General features: G+C 43.4%; 1 protein-coding gene across 2 annotated transcripts in view; it reads right to left on the reverse strand.

Moving 5' to 3' along the window:
- Window positions 1-22,728, reverse strand: part of UBE4B (ubiquitination factor E4B) — a 141,602-nt gene extending 118,874 nt beyond the window's left edge. Inside the window, exon 1 of one of the 2 annotated variants that reach the window (XM_027843844.1) lies at window positions 22,637-22,728. In XM_027843844.1, coding sequence (XP_027699645.1) covers window positions 22,637-22,660 — 24 coding nt within the window. In that variant the 5' untranslated portion in view covers window positions 22,661-22,728. The remainder of the gene's footprint in view (window positions 1-22,636) is intronic. The other variant, XM_027843842.1, reaches the window with a different exon arrangement.
- Between the last annotated feature and the right edge of the window lie 183 nt (window positions 22,729-22,911).

The raw sequence follows: 22,911 nt of genomic DNA on the forward strand, positions 1-22,911 counted from the left end.
GGAAAATGCTATTCACATCCAAAGAAAGAACTATGGAAGTTGAATTGCTATTTTTTTTCCTCTTCTGTTGAGTTTTGTTTCCTCCTTCTGATGGTTCCTCCTATTGGCTTTAATTTTTACTTACAACATCACTAATGTGAAAATATGTTTAACACGAATGTAAATGTATAGCTTATATCAGATTGTGCGCCATCTTGGGGAGGGTGGTGGGGAGGAAGGGGGAGAAAAATTTTAAACTCAAAAGCATATGGAAGTGATTATTGATAAATCAAAATAAATTAATTTAAAAAATAATAAATAATCAAACATTAAATTTTATTTATCATAGTTTGTCATGTGTCTCAAAGTTCAAATAGAAGATGGACTCCAAGTAAACAACAAGGTTCCCCAAATGCTCCCGCTTGTAGATAGCATCACACTAATCGCACTAGGGCCACAGAACTCTTCAATGAGCCACTGAATCTATGGACAATCAAAAGAGACTGGTCTAGGAATACACAGAGAAAACACAAAGTGGATGAAGAACGTACGCGTGCACGGCCTGGGTGAAGACGATTCTGTTGTGTGGACGGCTCACCTGGATGTCACCATCAGCACATGCAAATTTTGGACAGGTACAACCGGAAACAAACGAGCCAGGGTAAAAAATGAAAATGGAGAGATTGATCTAGATCACACTGGGGAAACTGCAGATCATTCAGTGATTACAAGTGGTTTGCTGCCACACCATTCCTAACAAAAACCCTTTTCCAGTGATGCTGCACAGCTTTGAATCACAGAACAGGACAATCTCAGAAGAGTCACTTGTAAGGGACCCAAAAAGGCAAAGACGTAAGAAGGACATGATGAATGTAAGAAATGGCGTAAAGGACAGACCCGAAGGAGCATCTGTTTGGGAAAGGAGGGGGACACATCAGCTGAGGAGTGGTAGCTGGGGAAGAGAGCAGTGGGTGTGGCAGATGCCTCAGCTCCCTCACGTGTGAAATGAGGGTGGTAACAGCACTGACACCTAGAGAGCAGTGGGTGTGGCAGATGCCTCAGCTCCCTCACGTGTGAAATGAGGGTGGTAACAGCACTGACACCTCCTAGGATAGTTGTGAGGCCCAAAGAGATCTTATTTGCAAAGCACTCTGCAAACCTTAAAGCACTACATAAATGCCAGTTATTATGAGTAGGCAGTAGATAGAACACTGGACCCAGAGTCAGGAAGACCTGGGTTCAAATCTAGCCTCCAATACTTACTAGCTGGGTGATTCTGGGCACATCGCACAATCTGTATGCTTCAGTTTCCTCATCTGTAAAATAGGGATAATAACAACACCTACCTCACAGGGTTACTGTGAGGATCAAACAAGGTGTTTGTAAAGGGCTTCAGATGAAGACGCTGGAACCAATCACTGCTGTCCCAGAGACACTGCTCAGATGCCAAAGAAAAAGGCCAAATCCTCCCTGGATCCTCTGGACAAGGGGCAGGGGAGGAGACTGAGGTTTACTGCTCCCAGTCCCCAAGAGAATCCTCCTCGGGGACTTGGCTGGAGGTTTCTACCACGAAGCTGCTCCAGACAAATTCCCAGCTAGCTTCCTGGTTTTATACAAGGTAAGGAATTACCAAGTCCTTCAACCAATCCATCCAGTTAACTGAACAGATTTCAAAGCCATTAAAATGATCAAGGCTTCTTTCCGTTTCTTCTAAAGCCTACGGTTGATTCAAGGTAGGTAGCCTGACCTTGCTCACACCTCTTTAAGGTCTAGACATAGCCCCTCTTCACTTACATTTAGTAGGGTGGGCAGAGCTAATTGACTACGCAAGGGGTACTTCACCTTTTGTGTGTCCTGGACCCCTATGGAAGGGTGAAGAAGCCTAGGTATCCCTGAACAGAATTACATGCTTTTTAAAAAATTCCTAGTTGAAGAAAATTATACATTTTGATTAGAGGCCGATGCAAATGAATATGTAATTCTTTTTCCCATTTAAATTCACAGACCACCTAAAATCCAGCCATGGATTACTTTTTTCTGTTCTTCTTTTCTTCTTCTTTTTTTTTTTTGAGAAGGGAGAGCGCCTGGGTGTCTGTGAAACCCAGAATACCAGTCCCTAATCCAGGGAGACCCCCCCCCCCCACCGTTACATATGTAAATCCCTTAAAGTGCTATATAAATGCTAGTTATAATTATTAGGGAAGGGCATAAGCATTTACGCACCAGACACTGCTAAGCACTTTACAACTATCTCACTTGATCCTCAAACAACCTTGGAAGGTAGGTGTTGCTATTATCCCCATTTTAGAGCCAAGAAAACTAAAGTGAACAAGCAAATTACTTGCCCACATACACATAGCTAGGAAGTGACTGAGGTGGACTTGAATACGGGTCTTCCTGACTATAAGCCCAGCAATCTACCCACTGCACCACCTAGCTGCCTCTTGAAAGAGGGAGCCAGACCTTCCCCTAACCATGAGCCTGCTGCAGTATCTGCTGAAGGAATGCAGAGGCTGGGCTATGAGACTTCCTTACTCCACAAAACAATCTTTGCACACACCAGCAATCTACCACTTCTAGGACTGCACTTTCTGCTGCATGGCCTCATCTCCAGGCTCAGGTGAGAAGAGCAGTCAGACTTCATGACTTCTATCTTCTGCTCCCAGGATTCCCTGAGGAAAGGCAGCAGGGGGCCAGGCCAGACTTCCTTCTGTGCCAGCAGCTGGCATCTGTCCCATCCCCTGCTGCCAGCCTCACCTCCCAGCACTGATGGGGAGAAGCTCCAGAGTACAGAGGAGCAGTATTCCGTTTGACCTCAGGCTTCCCATCCTCATGAGGAAGGTGGAAGGTCTGTGGGGAGTGGAATTTCCTTCTCCCTCTGAGCCTTTTCCTGCCTGGTCTCCAGCCTTCCAAAGGCAGGGGAGCAGTGAAACAGGGCCTTGCGTGGACCATCTGACTGTGCTGTGCGCCTCCCAGCTCACGCCGCCCTTGTCTCCTGCCTGATCTCTAGGTTCCTTTGGGTAGAGTGTGCCTTCCATTCAATGATACACATTCTTACATCTAATCACACTGGATTACATCACAGTGATTCTGAACCCCTAGAGGTCCTCATCCAAACATTCTTCCCCATCCCTTACCACCCAATTCTTTATTCCCATCCCTCTCAACCCTCCCACCCCAAAGTTCCAAACACCACCCAATCCTTTCACTATGCCACATCCAGAATGTCTGTTCTAGAGGCAACAACATTTTTTCCTCTCCCGTCTTCTAGCCATTACAGAAACTTGGCTCCCCCATGACCCGGCCATGACCCAGCCTCCCTGGCTACCCTTTCCTGTGCCGGCTATACTTTCCCTCATTCCCCTCTGCTCACTGGTCAAAGCAGAGGAGCTGGAATACTCTTTGTTCCCCATGGTCAATTCCAGGTTCTCCTCAGTTCACCATCATGTAGTCACCTACCCTCCAATAAGGTTCATACTATTCATCTCTAGTACTATTCTCTACAGACTCCCAGGTCACGATGACTCACAAGTTTTCTCTCTTCCCTTTCCACTCCAATTTCCATCTGCACCTCAGCCTCCCAAGCACCCCCTGGTGTTACCTCCCCCCCCCACTTTCCAGATTCCTTTTGTGCATTCTCTTCTCCCATTAGACTGTAAACTCCTTGAAGGTAGGGACTGTCTTTCTTTTTTATGAGTATCCCCAGTGCTTTGCAATGCCTGGCAAATAATAGGTGCTTACTTAATAAATGTCTAATGAATTGAATTGAAATTCCCCAACTCTTGCCCTCTTACTAGGGGACGTCAACCTACATACCAACTCTCCTTCAAACACCCTAACCTCACACATCCTCAATCTACTCACTTCCCATGACCTACTCCTCTACCCACCTCAAACCACACACAAAGATAGTCATACCCTTGATGTTGCCATCACCTACAAATGTACCACCGCCATGTGCAAGAACTCCCAAATCCCCGACTCTAATCTACTGGCTTTCCACTTCTCCTTCTGCCTTCCCTTACCACACCCTGTTCTTCATCTGTAATCTTCAATTCCTTAACCCATCAATTCTCTCCCAGGTCATCTTCCCTGCACTAATCACTCTTTCCTCTTTACCCCATCTTGACCCCTTGGTGAACCAACTCTACCCTTGTCTTCTTCTCTCGAGTCCCTGGCTCCCTTATCATTTCACCAATTACGCCTGACCCTACTAACCTTCAGCCTTGAACCATCCACCGCCTACACACATGCTGCTGAACAAAGGTGGAAACAATCACACAACCATTCTGATTGGATCCACTACAAATCTATAATACACAACTTCAATTGAGCCCTTACTACTACTAGGATTACTACTTCAAGGTACCTTTGTTGTTGCTGTTTTTCAGACATGTCCAATTCTTCATTGACCCCATTTGGGGTTTTATTGGCATAGATGCTGGAGTGGTTTGCCATTTTCTTCTTGAGTTCATTTGACAGATGAGGCAAACAGGCTTAAGTGACTTGTCCAGGATCACATAGCTGATAAGTGTGTGAGGCCAGATTTGAACTCAGGAAGATGAGTCTTCCTGACTGGGCCTGATGCTCTATCCACTGCACCAGCCAGCTGCCCTCAAGGTACCTCAGAGGGCCTCTAAATTCAACCCCTCATTTTATGGACTTGACAACTAAAGCCCTGAAAGATTAAAGGGCTGAGGTCACACAGATAATTGGTAGAACCAGGAGGCAAACAGCTTCACCGATTCCAAATCTAGTGTCCTTTCCCATATTCTACACGGCCCCTCTCTTTCAGGTTCGGTAGGAAGAGTAAAACAAAAATAGTTTACAATGGAATGCAAGTCAGGAGATGCTAAGACAGTATCCAATTACCCTCAATAACTTCTAGTAACTTGGCTGAGATGAAATACATTCCCAGAGAACTTTTAAGAACGTACAGATGTGACTGCCACAAGATTGCTGGGGATCTCTGAGAATGGGACTGTAGAATTCTCTCCCAATTTTCGGGAGAATGGCACTGCTCTCTCCTGGTTCTTCTCTCCTCTTCAGGCTCCTTTGCTAGATTACCATTCAGCATGTGGACATTCGCCAGGCCTGGACCTTAGGCTGCCCCCTCTAATCTCTCTTGGTATTATCATCTCCAAGAAGATGAATCACAGGAGCAGCTAGGTGGCACAACAGATAGAGCACCAGCCCTCGATTCAGGAGGATCTGAGTTCAAATCCAGCCTCAGACACATAACACTAGCTGTGTGACCCTAAGCAAGTCACTTAACCCCATTGCCTAGTCAAAAAAAAAAAAAAAAAAAATGATGATGATTCACAAATTGATGTAACTAGCCTATCCATCATTTTTTTCTCCCTCTCTAGTCTCATATCAAAAACTACCTGCTGGACATCTCCCTGATGTCCCAAACACATCTCAAACTCAATGTGGCTCACAGTTACTGAATTTTACTACTTATGTCCAATCAGGAGCCAAATCAAGCCAATGCTACTTCCAGCTATCACTGGCATCGATTCCCTTCTCTCCACTTGCATGGCCATCACTATAGCATAAGATCTTTACCACCTTTCAAATGAACTCTTACAATACCTTCCTGCCTCTCCCCTCTCCAATTCATCCTCCACAGTTCAAGTGATATTCCTGAAGTGAAGATCTAACCATATACCTTCCCTGTTTGAGAAGTCTCCAGTGGCTCCCAGACTGCCTCAAGAAAAAAATATTCATTCCTATGTTTGAAATTCTAAGTCCTTCACATTCTCGCTCTGCTCTATCTTCCCAAGCTGATTTCCCATTTCACTTAACTGTGTGAATGCTGTTATCCTCAGAATAGAAGGTAAGCTTCCTAAAGGCAGGGATTTTTCATTTGCCTTTCCAGTCCTAGGCTAGTATATCACTTAACAACTTAACAACTGATATTCTCATTCAATTACTGCTTCCTCCAGACTCTACTGTGTGATCCGGGCAAACCAGACTACTTTTTCCCTAGAACAAAAACTTCACTCACCTGCCTCAGTGGCTTTCATTCCCTACACCTAAGAAACTTCCCCCTACCTTTTTCCCTTGTCAAATTCCTACCCATCCTTCAAAGTCCAAGCCAGACCTTACCTCCTCCATGACCCCTCCACTATTCCCATCCCTAAGGGTGTCACATAAAATGTCTCAGATGCAATGTCCTCTTTTTCATAACAATCACTTCTTTTATATAACTTGGAGAGGAGTTTAAGAGATAGACATATTCTTTATTTCAGCATAAAAGCAAACTTATCACATTGGGCATGAAGCACAACTTTGATGAACATTTTTCCAAGTCTAGCTGTGATTACAGTCCTTAGTTTTCCAGAGTTTAAATCAGGGGAGTGCTTAGATGTTCATCTCCATCTCTCAGATAAATTTCTTAACCTTTCATAACATTTGACATGGTACAAAGTCATGTTACAATATTCTATCTCCATTGGGAAAGTTCTTTTATTTCCAAAAACTTCATCTTCTTGGTATATATCTATATGTTAATCAAAGTTCATCAATCTTATGACAGGGATAAGACTCTAGCCCCATTGAAAGATTCTGTTTCGGGCAGCTAGGTGGCGCAGTGGATAGAGCTCTGGCCTTGGAGTCAGGAGGACCTGAGTTCAAATCTGGCCTCAGACACTTGACACTTACTAGCTGTGTGACACTGGACAAGTCACTTAACCCCAATTGCCTAAAACAAACAAACAAACAAACAAAAAAAGAAAGAAAGAGATTCTGTTTCATAGCCTGATGAAGCTGTCCAGATCTTATAGACTCCCCTAGAGATCTCCCAGCATTACTTTCTGGGTAGCCTTAAATGAAAAAGTGAGTTTCACAGTAGAAATTACACCCTTTTCCAATCTTTAGCTCTGTAAAAGTGGTTGCCTTACCCGTGACAAGTATTTTTTTTTCCCCTCATACCACTGGTTAGCAGCTGGATTTTTTTTTTATACTGGTCTTATGGTTTGTTCTTCCAACAGCTAGAAGTCCATATCACACAAGAGAGGAATCAGCAACAACCATTCAAACTGCCAGGTCCTTCTGAAGGTTTTGTGCTTCTTTTCTGAAGATTAATTAGGGGTTTTTGCAGAAATCGGTTCTCAGTTCTTGTCATTTTGTTTCGTTCTTTCCTTTGGGCTTTGATAAAACTGAGCCTTCCTCACACCAGCGGTGGTTCCAATATCTTTAAAAGTCCTTCTGTAAGAGCTGCAATCCTTGCACATTTCCTTGAGAGTAACATTCACTCTTAAAAACCACAGTATTAAAAACAAACAAAAGAACAGTAAGAAGTATATCTCTGGCAGGCAGGCAAGCAACAAGCATTTGTTAAAAGTTTACAGAGTGCCAGGCACTGTTGCTAAGTTGGGACATTACAAATACAAAGACAGTCACTCCCTGCCTTCCAGGAACTTACATTCTAACGAAAGAAGATAAAAGATAAAAGGGAGCTAAAAGGCTGGGGGAAGGGTAGCAGGAATGGTGGCCAAGTCCACAGAGTCAAAAGCACAACAGGGAGGAGAATGGAGCAAGGCTGACCTGGCCTGGCTCCAGAAGGGAGGCCACAAAAGGAACTCACCAATGGGAGAAGGGGTCCAGTAATGGCATAGGAATGTTCCAGGAATGAGACGGCAACTATGCTATCCTAGAGAAATCCACCAAATTAGAAAGAAGCTCAGCCGGGCGGGATGGGATATGGCACAAAATCCAGCACTCAACTAACAGAGAACTAAATCTTCCCCTTCAAGTTTCACTTGGTCAAGGGCAGATGTTCCTGAGCAAGCCGAGGGTCAAGCAGGAGTACCCACATGTTAACAAATGCCACCACAAAATGAAACCATTTCAAATTATTGCTTGTCCCAAGTAATTAGCACACCACTGGAGATCTAAATAAAAAAGATGATTCTGATAGCAGTATAAAGGTTGGAGGAGGGGGAGACAATAAAGAATTCTTAGGTTATGGCAACAGTTGAGGCAGCTGGTATCAATGGCATACTAGAGAGGTGACAGGAAGAACCAAGACGAGGGAGTGGATTCAGAACTGCCACTGACAGGCACCAGGAACTGACTAGACACGAGCTAAGGGAGAAAGGAGAATCCAACATAAATTCAAGGTTATTAATGGAGCAGCCATATGACAGGAAGAAATAAGTGAGCAGGAGCAGCTAAGGGCAGAGAAGGGAAGATAAGGATAAGGTTTTTGACAACCTAAGGAGCCCCCAGAATATCCAGGTAGAGATGACCTGAGGGCAGTAGGAGAGCCAATGAAGAACTCAGAAGACAGGCAGGGTCCAGAAATGCAGATTTGATAGTAAAGTACAAAAGGTGATAGCTAAAGCCCTAAGGGTGAAGAGATTGCCAAGTGATTGCCAAGTGTAAGAAGACTAGAAAAGAAGGGGGGTTATGAAGGTTTTAAAAGCCAAATGGGATTTTATATTTATTCTTTAAGAGAGCCTCTGGAGTTTATTAAATGGGGGGCAGGGGTGACACTTTTAGAAGATCACTTGGACAGCTGAATGGAGGATAGACAAGATGGGATGGGAGAACCAGGACAGGCAGACCACTGGCAGTTATTGCTATAATTCAGATCTGATGCAGTAAGGGCCTACATCAGGGTGCCTGCTGTGTGAGTGCGGAGAAGATGGTGTATAAGACAGAACCTGTGAAGGAAAAAACAACAAACTGGTTCTGTAGGGTAAGTGGGAGGGAAGATTCAAGGATGATACTGAAGTTGTGAGCTTGGGCAACTGGAACAGGGTGGTGCTCACCCAGCGCCGAGCACAAGGGGGGTTACAGTGTCGTAGTACAGTGAGCTGTCTGGGCCAGCCATTTAACTTGCAGGCCTCAAGGGGAATATGACTGCTGTCTTCAAAAATCAAACAGAAGAGGAATTAAGAATTGTTTTGCTTGGCTGAAGAGGACAAAATGAAGCAAATTTTGGCTCCATACAAGTACAAACTTGCTAATAATTAAAGCTGTCTAAAACCAATGGGCTGCTTTAGGAAGGTCTTCAAGGATAGGCTGCATAATCACTTTTCGAGAACATCCTATGTAGGTGAGAGTCATTATTCAGGTAAGTTTTGGACTGGATGACCTTGGCAGTCCTTCCTAATGCTGAGATGCTATGACTCAGTATGAGTCAGCAATGTGATACGGCAGCCAAAGAGCCAATGCGATGGTGAGCTGCATTAGCCGAGGCTGCACCCCGCTTCAGGGAGGAGGGAGCAAATCAGCTGCTCTGCTGTGGTCGGACCACCTCTGGGCACCACGTTTTCCATGCCACAGGGGGTGCCAGTGTGGTAAAGTAGCAAGATGAATGGATTTGGGGCTATTCTGCCACTGACGAATAGTGGGACTTTCGGCAAGTCCCTCCTTCCCGTCTCTGGGTCTGAGTTTTCTCATCTGTAAAATGAGAGGATTGGATTAAATGGTCTCCGAGGTCCTCTCCAGCTCTCAATCTATGATGCTGTGGCCAGTGGCCAGAGGGCAGTCATCAAGACGATGAAGAAACTCAAATTCGCAGCTGAGGCAAGTGGAGAGGGCTTAGCCCAGAAGAGAGAAGCCCTAGAGTGGCGCATGGCATAAATGCTGGGATTTATGAAGAGCTGTCAGGCAGGAGGGGGAAGCAGACGTGTGTTCCTCCGCCCCAGGAGAAAGAACTAGGAAGAACAAGTAGAAGCTGCAAAGAGACAGATTTCAGCACAACCTAAAGCAAGACTGCACAGCAGCCGAGCTATCTCAGGGATCTTGGGGACGACCTCCCCTGGGACCCAATGAGATCTAGGTCACCTGAGGCCTTAATGCAGATGTTAGACGCATATTTATTAGACGCCACAGACATGACCAAGAACTGGGGAGACAAAAGGACCTCTGAAGTCATTCACAGTACTCGGATCTGTTTTGCTTTACTTTGTTACAAGGGAAGGTTTTCATTTAGGCAGATGGGGGAAGGGGGGTGTGAGACAGTTATAGAGAGGAAGGAGAGGAATTTTAAAAAAAAAAGGAAAGAGAAAAGAGTATCAATGGAATATTTAAAAATACACAGAAGAGGGCAGAAGGACTCAGACAAGCAGGGCAGTGTGAGTACTACCATGTTAAATGTAAGGCTCTGGAAGAGAGGATGAGGCTGACAACTGAGGGCAGCTCTGCCCCATTTAAGGCTAATTCACAAGCAAGTCAAGGTATCACCCGTTTAGAAAACTGCAGTGCGTAACAGGGATTTCACTGTTTTGTACACCACTGTCTTTTTCTGTTCATTGTATGTGAAAATTTTCATGCTTTCGGTATTTTTCAAGTTCATAATAAAATTTTTTTAAAAGACCTTTAACAACCCTCTCAATTCTAATTCTAGAAAACCCATGAATGAGAACATCTAAGTGGACTTTCTTATGAAAATTTTCATATCAAGCAGAATGAATAATAACATATAGCTCCTTAAGGTTTACAAAGCACTGTCCTCACAAAAACTCTGAGTCAGCTAATACAAATCATTGCACTCATTTTACTAATGAGGAAACTGGGGCACAGAGAGATTAAGTGACTCCCTCCCTGGGTCACACAGCTAAGCAAACATCCAAGCTAGGACCTGAATTCGAGTTTTCTCAAGACCAATACTTTTTTCATTACATCACGCTAACCCACTTCTCTATATCACTTCAACTCTAACCTGAAAGAAAAAAAGGACATTATTTTAAAATTGGAAAAAACCCAAGAAGTGCTAGTGGGTAAGTACAAAGCCAACTGATTATGTTATAGTATTAATGAATCCAATATTCGAAAACTGATCTGTAGAAAAGTTGGCTGGCAAAAGAAAAAACAATTCCAAATCCTCTCCTGGCTCCAGGCAGCTTCACCAGCTTCCCAGGGATTCTCTCCCTTTTCATCTCTCTCTCTTGCTCTCTCCTGGCACCCTTCAAATCCCAGTTGAAACCCCACCTTCCACAGGAAACCTTTGTCAATGCTATGCTAGTTCCATCCCTTTGGTGATTCTATCCAGTTTATCCTGTCCATATTTTATGTGTAAATATTTGTTTGCATGTTGTCTCCTCCATTAGACTGTGAGTGTCTTCAGACCAGGGTCTATTTTTGTGTGTCCTTAGTGTTCAACCAGGTGCCTAGTACACAGGAGGCACTTAATAAATGCTCAATGACTGACATGGCCAAAGTAGAAATTCATTTTGCTTCACTATGCATATTTGTTACTAGGGTTTTGTTCCTCTCTTTTTTTTTTCTTAATTAGAAGGAGATGGGAGAGAAGGAGAAAATAAATGCTTGTTAATTAGAAAAAAAATACTTGTTAAAAATAAATGACCCAGAGGGCAGCTAGATGGCCCAGTGGATAGAGCACCGGCCCTGAAGTCAGGAGGACCTGAGTTTAAATCCTGCCTCAGACACATGATACTCACTAGCTGTGTGACCCTGGGCAAGTCACTTAATCCCAAATGCCTCGCAAAAATAAAAATAAAATAAAATAAAATAAATGACCCAACAATTCTACTACTGGATTTACAGCCTATGAACCCATCTGTACAACAATATTTATAGCTGAATTATTTGCAACAGCAAAAAAAAAAAAAAAAAAGGAAACAAACTCTGTGCCCAATGATTGAGAAAGAACTGATTAAATTGTGCCATGTGAACATAATGGTATATTACCACCCTAAGAAGTAAGGAATAAGAAGAATTCAAAGAAATGTGCCAAGACTTACACAAAGTTATGCAAAGAGAAGAAAGCAGGTCCAAAAGAACACATATGAAGGAAGACACCAAATGGCATCTATGGACAATGCTGGTACCGCTCTGGTTGAGTGCAAGGTATGAAGTCAATTGACTTTCAAGGTTCAGCTCATACACGGTCATTTGTAACAGTAAAGAGAACAAAAATCCATCAGTGTGGGAGGGCTGGACAAATTGGCCCAGCTATTCTGGATATTAAGACCCAGTAATCCCACTCCTGAGAAAATACAGCCCAAAGAGGTAGAGACAGAAGTCAGACACAAAGGTCCAATGTAAAACAATACATCTGTAGTAACACCTTTTTTGGACATGCATCTGCTGGAGAACAACAGGGAAAAAACCATAGTAAATTATTATAACGAATTATTCTTAAGAAATTAATACTTTTATGTCTTTTATAAATTGTACGTATATTGTTTTCACACACACATGCTAAAAGGCAAGCTCCTGGAGGGCAAGGACTGTCTGTCATTTATATCTTTGTGCCCTTAGTAGCAGGCACAGTGTCTGGCCTAATAAATTCTTGTCGTCTTTGTCATTTCTTACTCAAAGAAACATTTCAAGACTTATATGAACTGATGTAGAATAAAATAAACGGAAGACAAAGAATATAAATATCTCTAAAAGAAAGCAGAATTCTGAACTATTGAAAAACCAGTGAAGGTCCTGAAGAAGAGATAATAAAACCAACCAATTACTATGGGCAAGGAAGCCGGAGATACCTAGGACAGAATCTTGTTTACATTTTCCAAGTCACTATATCCAAGCAGTTTTGCTTAACTGTTATTTCTTTGTTACAAAACGGGCTTCCATTTGGGTGGGATAGGAGCAAAAGAAATGAATGATGTAAAAACAAAAGGCATTAATACAACTTATTTCTAAAAACTATTAAAGATGCCCAGACTTCCTTTTAAGAAACAAGAATAACTAAGCCATACAGCTGTACATAGAAATCATCGGCAATCATGGGCTAGGTTTCTGCTTAACCATTTTCAAGAATTTTCTCATTTGGTTGATTCTGTATGTTTTATTAAAAGAAAATTAATCAATAAAACAAGTTTCTTTTAGAAACTGTGCAGTGCAAGCATAACCCATATCAAATTGCTTCGAGGAATGGGGGCAGGGAGAGAATTTAGAACTCAAAATTTTTATAAATGAAGGCTAAAAATTGTCTTTACAATATAATGGGGGGGGATGTTATTAAAGGAAATAGAAAACTGTGTTTCAATGATGGCAGAGTGCTTGCTAACACAAAAGTATGTCATGTTCACACCAATATTCTTACACTGACGATAAATTGTTTCAAATCACAAAATACCACACAATCTCAAGTGACCCAAAGGCCAAAGGAAAGTTAGAGGGTGGACACAACCAAGCCGGAACACATCAGCTATCTATCATACAAGAAGTAGCAGTAAAGACTTCATCAAGGATGCTATGACCACAACAGAAAGTAAATCTGTCAGATGCACTCATCTGGCTACATGAAATGTTAGAAGAACCAGAGAAAAACATGTGAAGAGGATTCTCTAGGCAGGAGATACAGAAAGATATGGGTAAGGATGCAAGCAGGGAGAATACCCCCTTTGATGAGATCACTGACTCACTAAAGTTCTGAAGTATGGATAAATTAGGCAAGAAAATATGCTGAATCAGTGCAAATCCATCACCATCCCTGGAAAAACAGGTCTAAGCACATAGCCTAGCTACTGAGATCCCATTGCTGTGGTATGTGAAAGACAATAAGTATGCAGTATGTAAACATATGGTTAGTCACCATTCGTTAGCAGAACTCCTACAGAGATCAACCTTAGTCAAGTTCTATATAACAATTAATTCTCTGTGAATACTCTACACCAGACCTTCTATCTGCAGTGATCTACAATTTATAAAGTGTTTTTACATACATTCTCTCACGTGGTTTCTATGAATAGAACGACATTAAGTGCTTGTCTTAGAGCTTCAAAGGCAGAAAGTATGAAAACTTTAAAAGAGTGAGAATTGGGTGCCAAGAAGAAGCCCCATCCCCAAATGTTTACAATTCAACGGTGGAGTGCAGGCTAGCTCTTACGCATCTTGACATTTAACAGTACTCTCACACTTTCACTTAGTCAAATTATGGTTTTACAGAATCACATGATTGAAGAGTTTGCATTCATTGTCTCGGCTGCCATATCACACCGGTCACTGACTGAATTTTTAGTCCCTTAGAGTAGGCTCTGTAGGATGAACTGCTCTCTAGCCACAACTCCCCCTTTACTGTACTAAGGATTTTTTTTAACCTAAGTGTAAAATTTAACATTTACTCCCATTAGCAGCAAGCTATCATGAGGGAAAGAAAAGGGCAGCATGGGCCAGGCGAGTCAAACCACCAGCAGCACCTTGATCACCATCTCCCCTTAGATCTCAATGGTGATAGCTCAGGACCATAAGCCCAAGAGCCTTGGGAAAAGCACTGCTTTTATCCCCATGCTCAGCAATCATCCTGGAAAGCAGCCCCCGGGGAACCCCACTGGCAACAGCCCCTGCAAGTGCTACAGCCCCAGCTCCTGAAGACCTAAAAAAGAAAGTTCTAGACACCAAAATCCTGGGCCCCGAAAGGGGGTTCAACAGCAGAAATTAATATGCTGATGGGTCTGCCTGCCCCAGGTCTCTCTCCACTCCAATCTATTCTCCATGAAGTCACTAAAGTGACAGAGGACTGACCATGTCACCTCCTTACTGAATAAACTCCAGAAGGTCCGTATCATCTCCAGGAGGAAATACCAAATGCTCTGTTGACATCTAAAGGCTTCAGAACCCAGCCCCCTCCTACCTTTCCAGTCTTCTTACACCTTACTTCCCATCCACACTCTTTGATCCAGTGCCAATGGCCTCCTACCTGTTCCATCACCAAGACCCTCCATCTCTCAGCTCTGGGCATTTTCTCTGGCTGTCCCCCAGGCCTAGAATGCTCTCTCTCCTCAACTCCTACACTTCAAATTCTGACTAAAATCCTACCTTCTTCAGAAAGTCTTCCTCAACCCCCCCTTAAACTCTAGGGCCTTCCCTCCCTTAATTATTTCTTATTTATCCAGTCAGCTTGCTTTGTACATTTGTTTGCATGTTGCCTCCCCCATTAGACTGTAAGGTCCCTGAGGACAAGGACTGTCTTTTGCCTTCCTTTGTATTCCCACTCCCCCTTTAGCACAGTGACTGGCACATAGTAGGCACTTAATAAATGCTTACTGATTCATTGATATTACCATTTTATCAATGGAGATGATATTAACAAGAGGCATGACCATGCACTTTGCCTCTCCACCCTAAGAATCATGAGACTGCTCTTCCTCGGCCACTAGAATGCCCTGAAGAGCAAAGACTGCTCTTGTCAAATCAGCAAAGGGCCACAGCCCAGATTCCAGGCAACCACAAAGGAGACCTCCTTGCAAGCTGACACCAAAACAGAGTATTTCCTGAGTCGGGCCATTCACTCACTTGTGGATCTATTGAACTGCCCTCCAGCCCAGCTTGGATCTTTTCACCATCTTTTCCACAAGAATAGCTTGAGCCTTTACCAAATGCTCTGCTTTTGCCATCTCTCTTCTGGACCTGATGTTTTAAAACATCACAATACTGTATGGGTCCACAGTGAAGGACTGATTTGAGAAATACTGCCTATTAATTGTATCACTGAGAACCGGTGCAATGCCAAATACTGCCACGACTGAGATGCAACAAGCTACCATCAAAAGACAAATCATCTATGGCATGGCAGAAGCTGTAAGAATGTCTCACACCGAGGCACTAGATTCCAGTCTCCAGATAGCTCCTATCCAAAAATCCTATGTCAGTTTTTTTTTAATTAGAAGAAATTATCCTGAAATGTCATTTCTAAGTTGTTTAATAACGAATAATCCTAAAATCATTTTTCTCAATATTTTGCCAAGAGGTAGATTTGTAACAACATATTTGTGATTTTAAATTTCTCACCCTGCTTTAATACTCTAATCCAGGGGTGAGGAACCTGCGGCCTCAGGGCCACAAGTGGCCTTCTAGGTCCTCAGGTGCCGCCTTTTGAGGAGTCCAAGTTTTGTAAACAAATCCTTTTATTGAGAGGATTTGTTCTATGAAGTTTGGATTCATTCACAGTGTTGCACTTGAGGACCTGCAGGGCCACACATGGCCTTGAGGCCGAAGGTTCCCCACCCCTGCAATCATTACAAAATACATTTGTTAGCCTTCTTTCCTCTCATCATAGCCCTTGCTTTTTATACAACCTCTCGGAACTGCAGAGACAACTGCTATAAACTAATAATAGGTAACACTTATTGAGTGTTTTAGAACTTATAGAGATCTTACAAACATTCTTGAACCTCCCAGTTATTAAGAGGAGATAGGTATTACAGGTGTTATCCTGTTTTGTTTTGTTTTTTACAGTTCAGGAAACTGGGACCCAGAGAGATTACTTGGCTTGTCCCTGGTCACAAAATAAAGTCAGAGGTGGAATCAGAATCCAGGTTTTCTTCAATCCAATTCCAGAATTATACAATACTACTCACTCCTTTTCCTATAATGATTTAAAATAAATATTAATTGAAAAATCAAAAAAGTAAAAACTTCTAAATCAGAACAGTTTAGAGATGAGAGAATAAAATATAACCTGAATGAAAAATGCCTACTGGGGGAAAAAAAATCTTTCCATTAAATATCTCTGATAAGATATCCCAGATATAGGCCACAAAAAAATTAAAAAAAGAAAGAACAAAGGATACAAACGATTAACAGCTATATGAAAGTGTGCTCAAAACACTAAGAAGAGAAATGCAAATCAAAATCATCTGAGGTTTCACTTCCTACGAGCAAATTGGTAAAGATGTTGTTGTTTGTCCTTTATTTTTGAAGAGGACCAATGACATCACAGTGTAATGTCTTGACTTCTGGGCCAACTGGATTTAAGTGAGGCAGAGTTGCACAAAGCCATCCCCCTCATGCTCTCTTCCAGAGTCATTGAAGTCCAGTGACAGGACAAAAGTCAGGATGACCTTGGACTGTGATGTCTGACCAAGCTCGAGGTGCTCCTCAGAGCCTGCTTCAGCAGCCTTCACGGTTGTTGGAACAAAACTGTTCTCATCTGCCCATTCCGCCAGCTGAAGTTTTCACCTGCTTAGAACAGACATCCCCCTAACCCTCAACTGGTTTAGCCCATCTGCCAAGACAATTTGCTGGGGTGTGGCCACTGTGCATTCTCCAGCTTCTTGGAGCCACAGGTGAGAGCTGGGTGACAGGTTGGACACCAAAGGCGGATGAACAGCCCTGAATAGGGTTTGGCAAGCTCTCACGCCAGAGGTGCTGGTCCTCCTTGAATACCTATACATATTTATTAAGTACCTACTACATAGTAGTATACTCACAGCACCTGGCACATAACAAGCGCTTAATAAATGCTTATTGGTTCAACTTCAACAGGAACTAGAGAAAATAAATATGAGGTATGTCCTGCCCTCAAAATGATTACGATCTAAGAGGGTAATAAGACACGTGCACATACAAGCACAATACATATTAGAATATAATAATGCCAACAAATGCTATGAAATCAAATGAGAAAAAAAAAACCTGAAGAAATCAAAGGTCCTTCCCACCAAGAAATGGTTAAGCATTAGGTAGCAATCGATGGGTTCTTGAGGAAGGAAATGACATTAAAAAGGGAAGATTCATTTTAGCAACTGTGTTGCTCCCTTCTGTCCCTATGGTCCAGAACTATGAAACTGTATTGCTGTGGGGAACTGCCCACCCGGGCAGCCAGGTGGCTCAGTGGATGAACTGCCAGGCATGGAGTCAGGAAGACTCATCTTCTTGAGTTCTAATCTAGCCCCAGACATTTACTAGCTGCATAACCCTGGACAAGTCTGTTTACCTCAGTTTCCTCATCTGTAAAATGAGCTGGAAAAGGAAGTTGCAAACCACTCCAATTTTTTAGAATTAATCATATATTTAAAAAGGAAATACAAGCTGTACATAATATTCACATTTTGTGTACAGACCTCTATTTCTGTTGTACAGTTTTTGTGGAAATTGTCTTATTTTATGTTCACATTTAGAATTAAAATCAAAATGAAGTTTAAAAACTGTTAAATATGAATGAATTAAACATCCTGATAAAAGAGAACAGTGATGGAATAGTGAGGGGGAAAAAAAGCCAGCAATTTCTTACATGTGAAAAACAAATTTAAGAAAAAGACACTGAAAGAAACAGAAAGATGAAGATTTAAAAAGATAAAGGAAGGCTAAAACAAAATTTGCCAGGCATCAAGGGAAAGCCAAAGAGCAAGGGCCGCAATGATCCTATCAAAGTAAAGACAGTGGCCAGGTTGCACATGCTCACTTCTCTCTCAGCCGCACTCCCTACTATCTGGACTTTATACCGAAGCCTCAGCTTCATTCTAAGAGACTATGGAAGTGGTACGTTGGAACGGCTGTGGAAAGCAAAGCACACCAATACACTGCTGGTGGAGTTACGAACTGTTCCAACCATTATGCAAAGTTATGTACAATTATGCTAAGAAAGGGGAAGGAAGTAAGCTTTTACATAGCATCTACTATGTGACAGACACCCTGCTTTTAATAATAATGATGATAATGATGATAATGATGACATTTATACAGTACTTTTATGTGCTAGGCACCATGCCGAGGCCTTTACAAATATCAGCTGATCCTCCCAAGGATCTTCGGAGGGAGGTGCTATTATTATCTCCATTTTCCAGATAAGGAAACTGAGGTAAACCGAGGTTAAGTGACTTGCCCAGGGTCACACAGCTAGTAAATGTCTGAAGGTAGATTTGAACTCAGGTTTTCCTGACTCCAGGCTAGAGCTCCATCCATATCTCTACCAGGTCAAAGGCAGAAAGGTCCCACATTCACCAAAATATTCATAACTAAAATCTCTTCTTTCACAGGATGCTTTCCCCAACCTCTCTTTAATTCTAGTGCCTTCCCTTCGTACACAGCTTGCTTTCTATTTGTTGGAATGTTTTCTCCCTTGTTAACGGCAAGTTCCTTGAGAACAGGGATTGCCTTTTGTCACTTAACAGCTGACTGATTGATTGATTGACTGATTGATTGATAACAGTATTTTTTGCAGAAGCAAAGCACTGGAAACAGGATGGATGCCCATAAACTGCAGAATGGCTACCATCGTGGAACAAGATCATGGAGTCAGAGATTTGGAGCTGCAAGGGAACTGAAGAGGTAGTCTAGTTCAACCCCCTAATTTTACAAATTAGAAGACTGAGGCACTAAAAGATGAAGTGATTTGTCCGGGGTCACAGAGCTCATAAGTATGTGACGTGAGTCCTTCCTGACTCTAGTGGATCCCTCTATCCCCCTATCCACTGTCCCAATACCATTCATTATATGAATGGAATGGAATGGAATGTCCCTGCACCAGGAAAAATGACCCTAAGATCATAGATATAGAAATGGAAGGGACCTCAAAGGTCATAAGGTCCAACTTCATGTTACAAATAAAGGAACTGGAGCTGAGGAAGGTGAAGAATGTGAGAGCCCAGCTACAAACTCAGGAGCTTTGGAGTGGCCACTGAATAGGAAAAATACAGAGAAGCACTGGAAATCTTACATGAGCTGTCACAACATTAAGTCAGCAGAACAAGGAAGAGGGCCTACAAAATTACTTCAGCAATGTAAATGGAAACAGCAAAGGTTTGAAATGGAATACTGTGTAACTGTAACAGGCAAGTGTGGCCTTGAAAAATAAGGGATAAGAAAATGCATCTCCCCTTTCTGGGGGTAGAACACTGCAGATACTGTCAGACTAGGAGGGCTGGGCGAGCTGGTTAAACTCCTGGACAGATCTCTTGGTAGTGGAGAGGGAGGAGGAATATGTTAGAAATGATGTTGTAAAAATATATATATATGCATATATCAATAAAAAAATGTTAAAGCCTCCTCATTAACCCAGTTTGTTCACTTTATAATCCCCTAACTACTAAACTGACACTATAAGCAACTTTTTTTGTTTGATTTTTAATTAGAGCAGGATCATCTCTAGAAGCAATCACCAACTCTGAAGAGTCCACGACCTAACAATGAGAGGGAATGAGAGTGCAGACTAAAAACAGATGTAAGGGTTGTTTCCTCTCAGAAGAATGGAAGTGCCTCAAAGGCGGGGATGGTTTTGTTACTGTCTTCTCATCCCCAGCATCGTGCACAGAGCAGGCAACTCCAAATGTGAACCATTCCAGATACCAAGCTACAGAGGCTGACACAAGTGCCAAAAGAAAGGCCAGCATGCCTTGGGTCTGGAGAAGAGAACGTGTTTGACTGGAAGAAGGAGCTGCGTCTGAGCCGGTCTGTAAGAACTGGGAGGCTATTCATTGGGGGAGAGAGCCGCCGATGGGGGAGGGGGCCCTGTCCAAACAGCTGAGCAGGGACAGCACGTCGGAGAGGGCTGGGCAGTCACGATGACTGAGACTGGACACCCCTTCTCAGCTTCTCCAGGAGGATGCTGCTCCACAAACGGCCTGTTTGAAAGGTCTGAGGCACAGGTCGGGGCAGTCCTGGCTTTCAAAAGGGCAAAGTACCACATCACAATTTCCCAATCTGACTCCCCACCAATGAGCCTGCCCTATCCCTGGGGAGTTTAATACCTAAGCGAATACACTGACCACTGTGGTTACAATAGTCACATGGAAGCCTTGTCACCACTAACCTGATGGTTTACTACTCTCTTCTGCTCACTTCGGCATAGTTCTTTGTGAACTATTGAAGGAACTCTGAGGGAGCTACCACAGCCCTGCTTTATGAAAATCATCTTCAAGAAGCAGACAAAGGGGCAGCTAGCTGGCGCAGTGGATACAGCACCAGTCCTGGAGTCAGGAGCACCTGAGTTCAAATCCAGCCTCAGACACACAACACTCACTAGCTGTGTGACTCTGGGCAAGTCACAACCCGCCTCACCAAAAAAAGAAAAAGAAAAAGCAGAGAAAGGAATCTGTAATTCCTTTTAGAAATAACTGAAAACGAAGTACTTTTAAGTTCTTTATGCATGTTATCTCATTTAATTTTCACAACACTCCAGTGGGGTAGGTGCTATGTAAAATATCTCCATTTAACAGATAAAGAAGTTGAATCTCAAAGAGCTTAAGCAATGGACTATGTGCCAGAGTCAGAATTCAAACCCAGAGCTCTCTGGACTCTAATGTCAATTGGACAATTAAAGTCAATGACTTCCTGCATGGTCTCTGCACAGCAAGAAATGCCCACCAGTCTGAAAGTGAACACAAATGTAAAGTACAGAGTAGGATTCAAGAGGTGAAATGACAAGTCCTAAACAAAAGGCTACCTGTAATGCCAGGAGCTAACCTGGAGCTCCCTGGTAAATACTAAAGACAATGTCTCCCCCATGAGTCAGTCTGTCAGCCAAGCAACTGGAGTTTATTAAGTGCCTACTGTGTGGTGGGCACTGGGCTGAGTGCTGTGAGCTCCTGGAGAGAGCAGGGACTGGGTGGTTTGTTTGGGGCTCTTTTTTGGCCTTTCTCTGTATTCCCCATGCTTACTTAGCACACTGCCCAGCACACAGTAGGCACTAGTAGACTGACAGATCTACACAGACTTAACTGCTCCAGCTAATTATATGAGACTGACAAGCCCAGAGTTCTTGGCATCTTCAAGGGATCATTTAAAAAAAGAAAAAACATGACACATTAGAAAATTGTACTGTTATTTTTAAAGAAGATAACTTTCAGGTACCTGAGATGAGGAACTTTTAAAATGAAAATAACTGTGGAGTTCAGCCCAAACCCTCCCACCTCCTCATCCAAATCCACCCCATCTTCGAGAACCCTACAAGTAAAGGCCTAGACAAGGGTTCAAGAGAAGTTCAAGGTGGAGGGTGAAAGAGGATGCACTAAGAACCTTCCTTGCCTCCTTCTTAGAGAGTCACCCACTCAAGTTTGTGGGAAATCCAGGTCCCCCCACAGGGTCAGCAGTCCTGGAGCAGAACCAATGCTGCCACCCACCCCACCTCACCCCACCCCCCTCCACACACATTCACTATACTCTATCATGGGCACTCATTCACATACACTCAACCTTATACACTCACACATACTCTATCATAGTCAATCTCACACAAAATCACTCATACTCACATTGCTCACATTCTCTATCACACACTCACACTCAGTCTCACATTCATACATAATTCTATTACACACACATTCACTCTCAGTCTCACACACATTCATCTATCACACACTCAAACACATTCACTCAGTCTCACATACGTACACACTAACAATACTCTGTCTCACACATACACTCAGAACACTTATCACACACTCAGTCTCACACACACACACTCCCAACACTATCACAGTCTCACACAGTCATACATGTATTCTCCCAACACTATCACACATACACTACCAGTCACACACACATACACACTCCCAATACTCTATCACACTGTCTCTCACACACACATACACACACAACACTCTCAGTCTCACACACTTAGTCACACACATACACTCTCCCAACACACACACCCCACTCTATCACACTGTCTCATACACACACCACTCTGTCTCAGAGTCAGTCACACACACGTACACTGTCCCAACACTCTATCACACTCTGTCTCACACACATGTACACACACAACACTCTCGGTGTCACATATGCTCTCCCAATACTTCATCTCACACACACACACACACCTCTATCACAGTCTCATACACACACCACACTCTCAGTCTCACACAGTCAGTCACACACACATACACTCTCCCAACACTCTATCAAACACTGTCCCACACCCATGTCCACACACACCACACTCTCAGTCTCACACTCACACACACACACTCACACCCACACCGGCCCTCCCTGCCCTCCGTCTCACCTCATCAGCGCTCAGCTCCTCCATCGCTTTCCTCTTAATGGTGAAAGGCGTCGGGGAGGGGGGCGTGGGGGCCGGGTCGGGCCCGGGTCTCGGCGGCTCGCTGCACGGGGCCGGGATCCCCGACGGGGCGCTCTCAGAATTGCATAGTCAGAGGGGAGGACAGGAAGAGGGGCCCCCGAGGAGCGGCGCCCCGGGCGGCCGGGGGAGCTCCGCCTGGGCGCGCGCCGCCGCCGAGCCTGAGGCCGCCCGCGCCGCCCCCAGCTGCTGCCGCTGCC

This window comes from Vombatus ursinus, unplaced genomic scaffold, assembly GCF_900497805.2.
Source record: "Vombatus ursinus unplaced genomic scaffold, bare-nosed wombat genome assembly UNPS02014932.1, whole genome shotgun sequence".
Taxonomy (NCBI): domain Eukaryota; kingdom Metazoa; phylum Chordata; class Mammalia; order Diprotodontia; family Vombatidae; genus Vombatus; species Vombatus ursinus.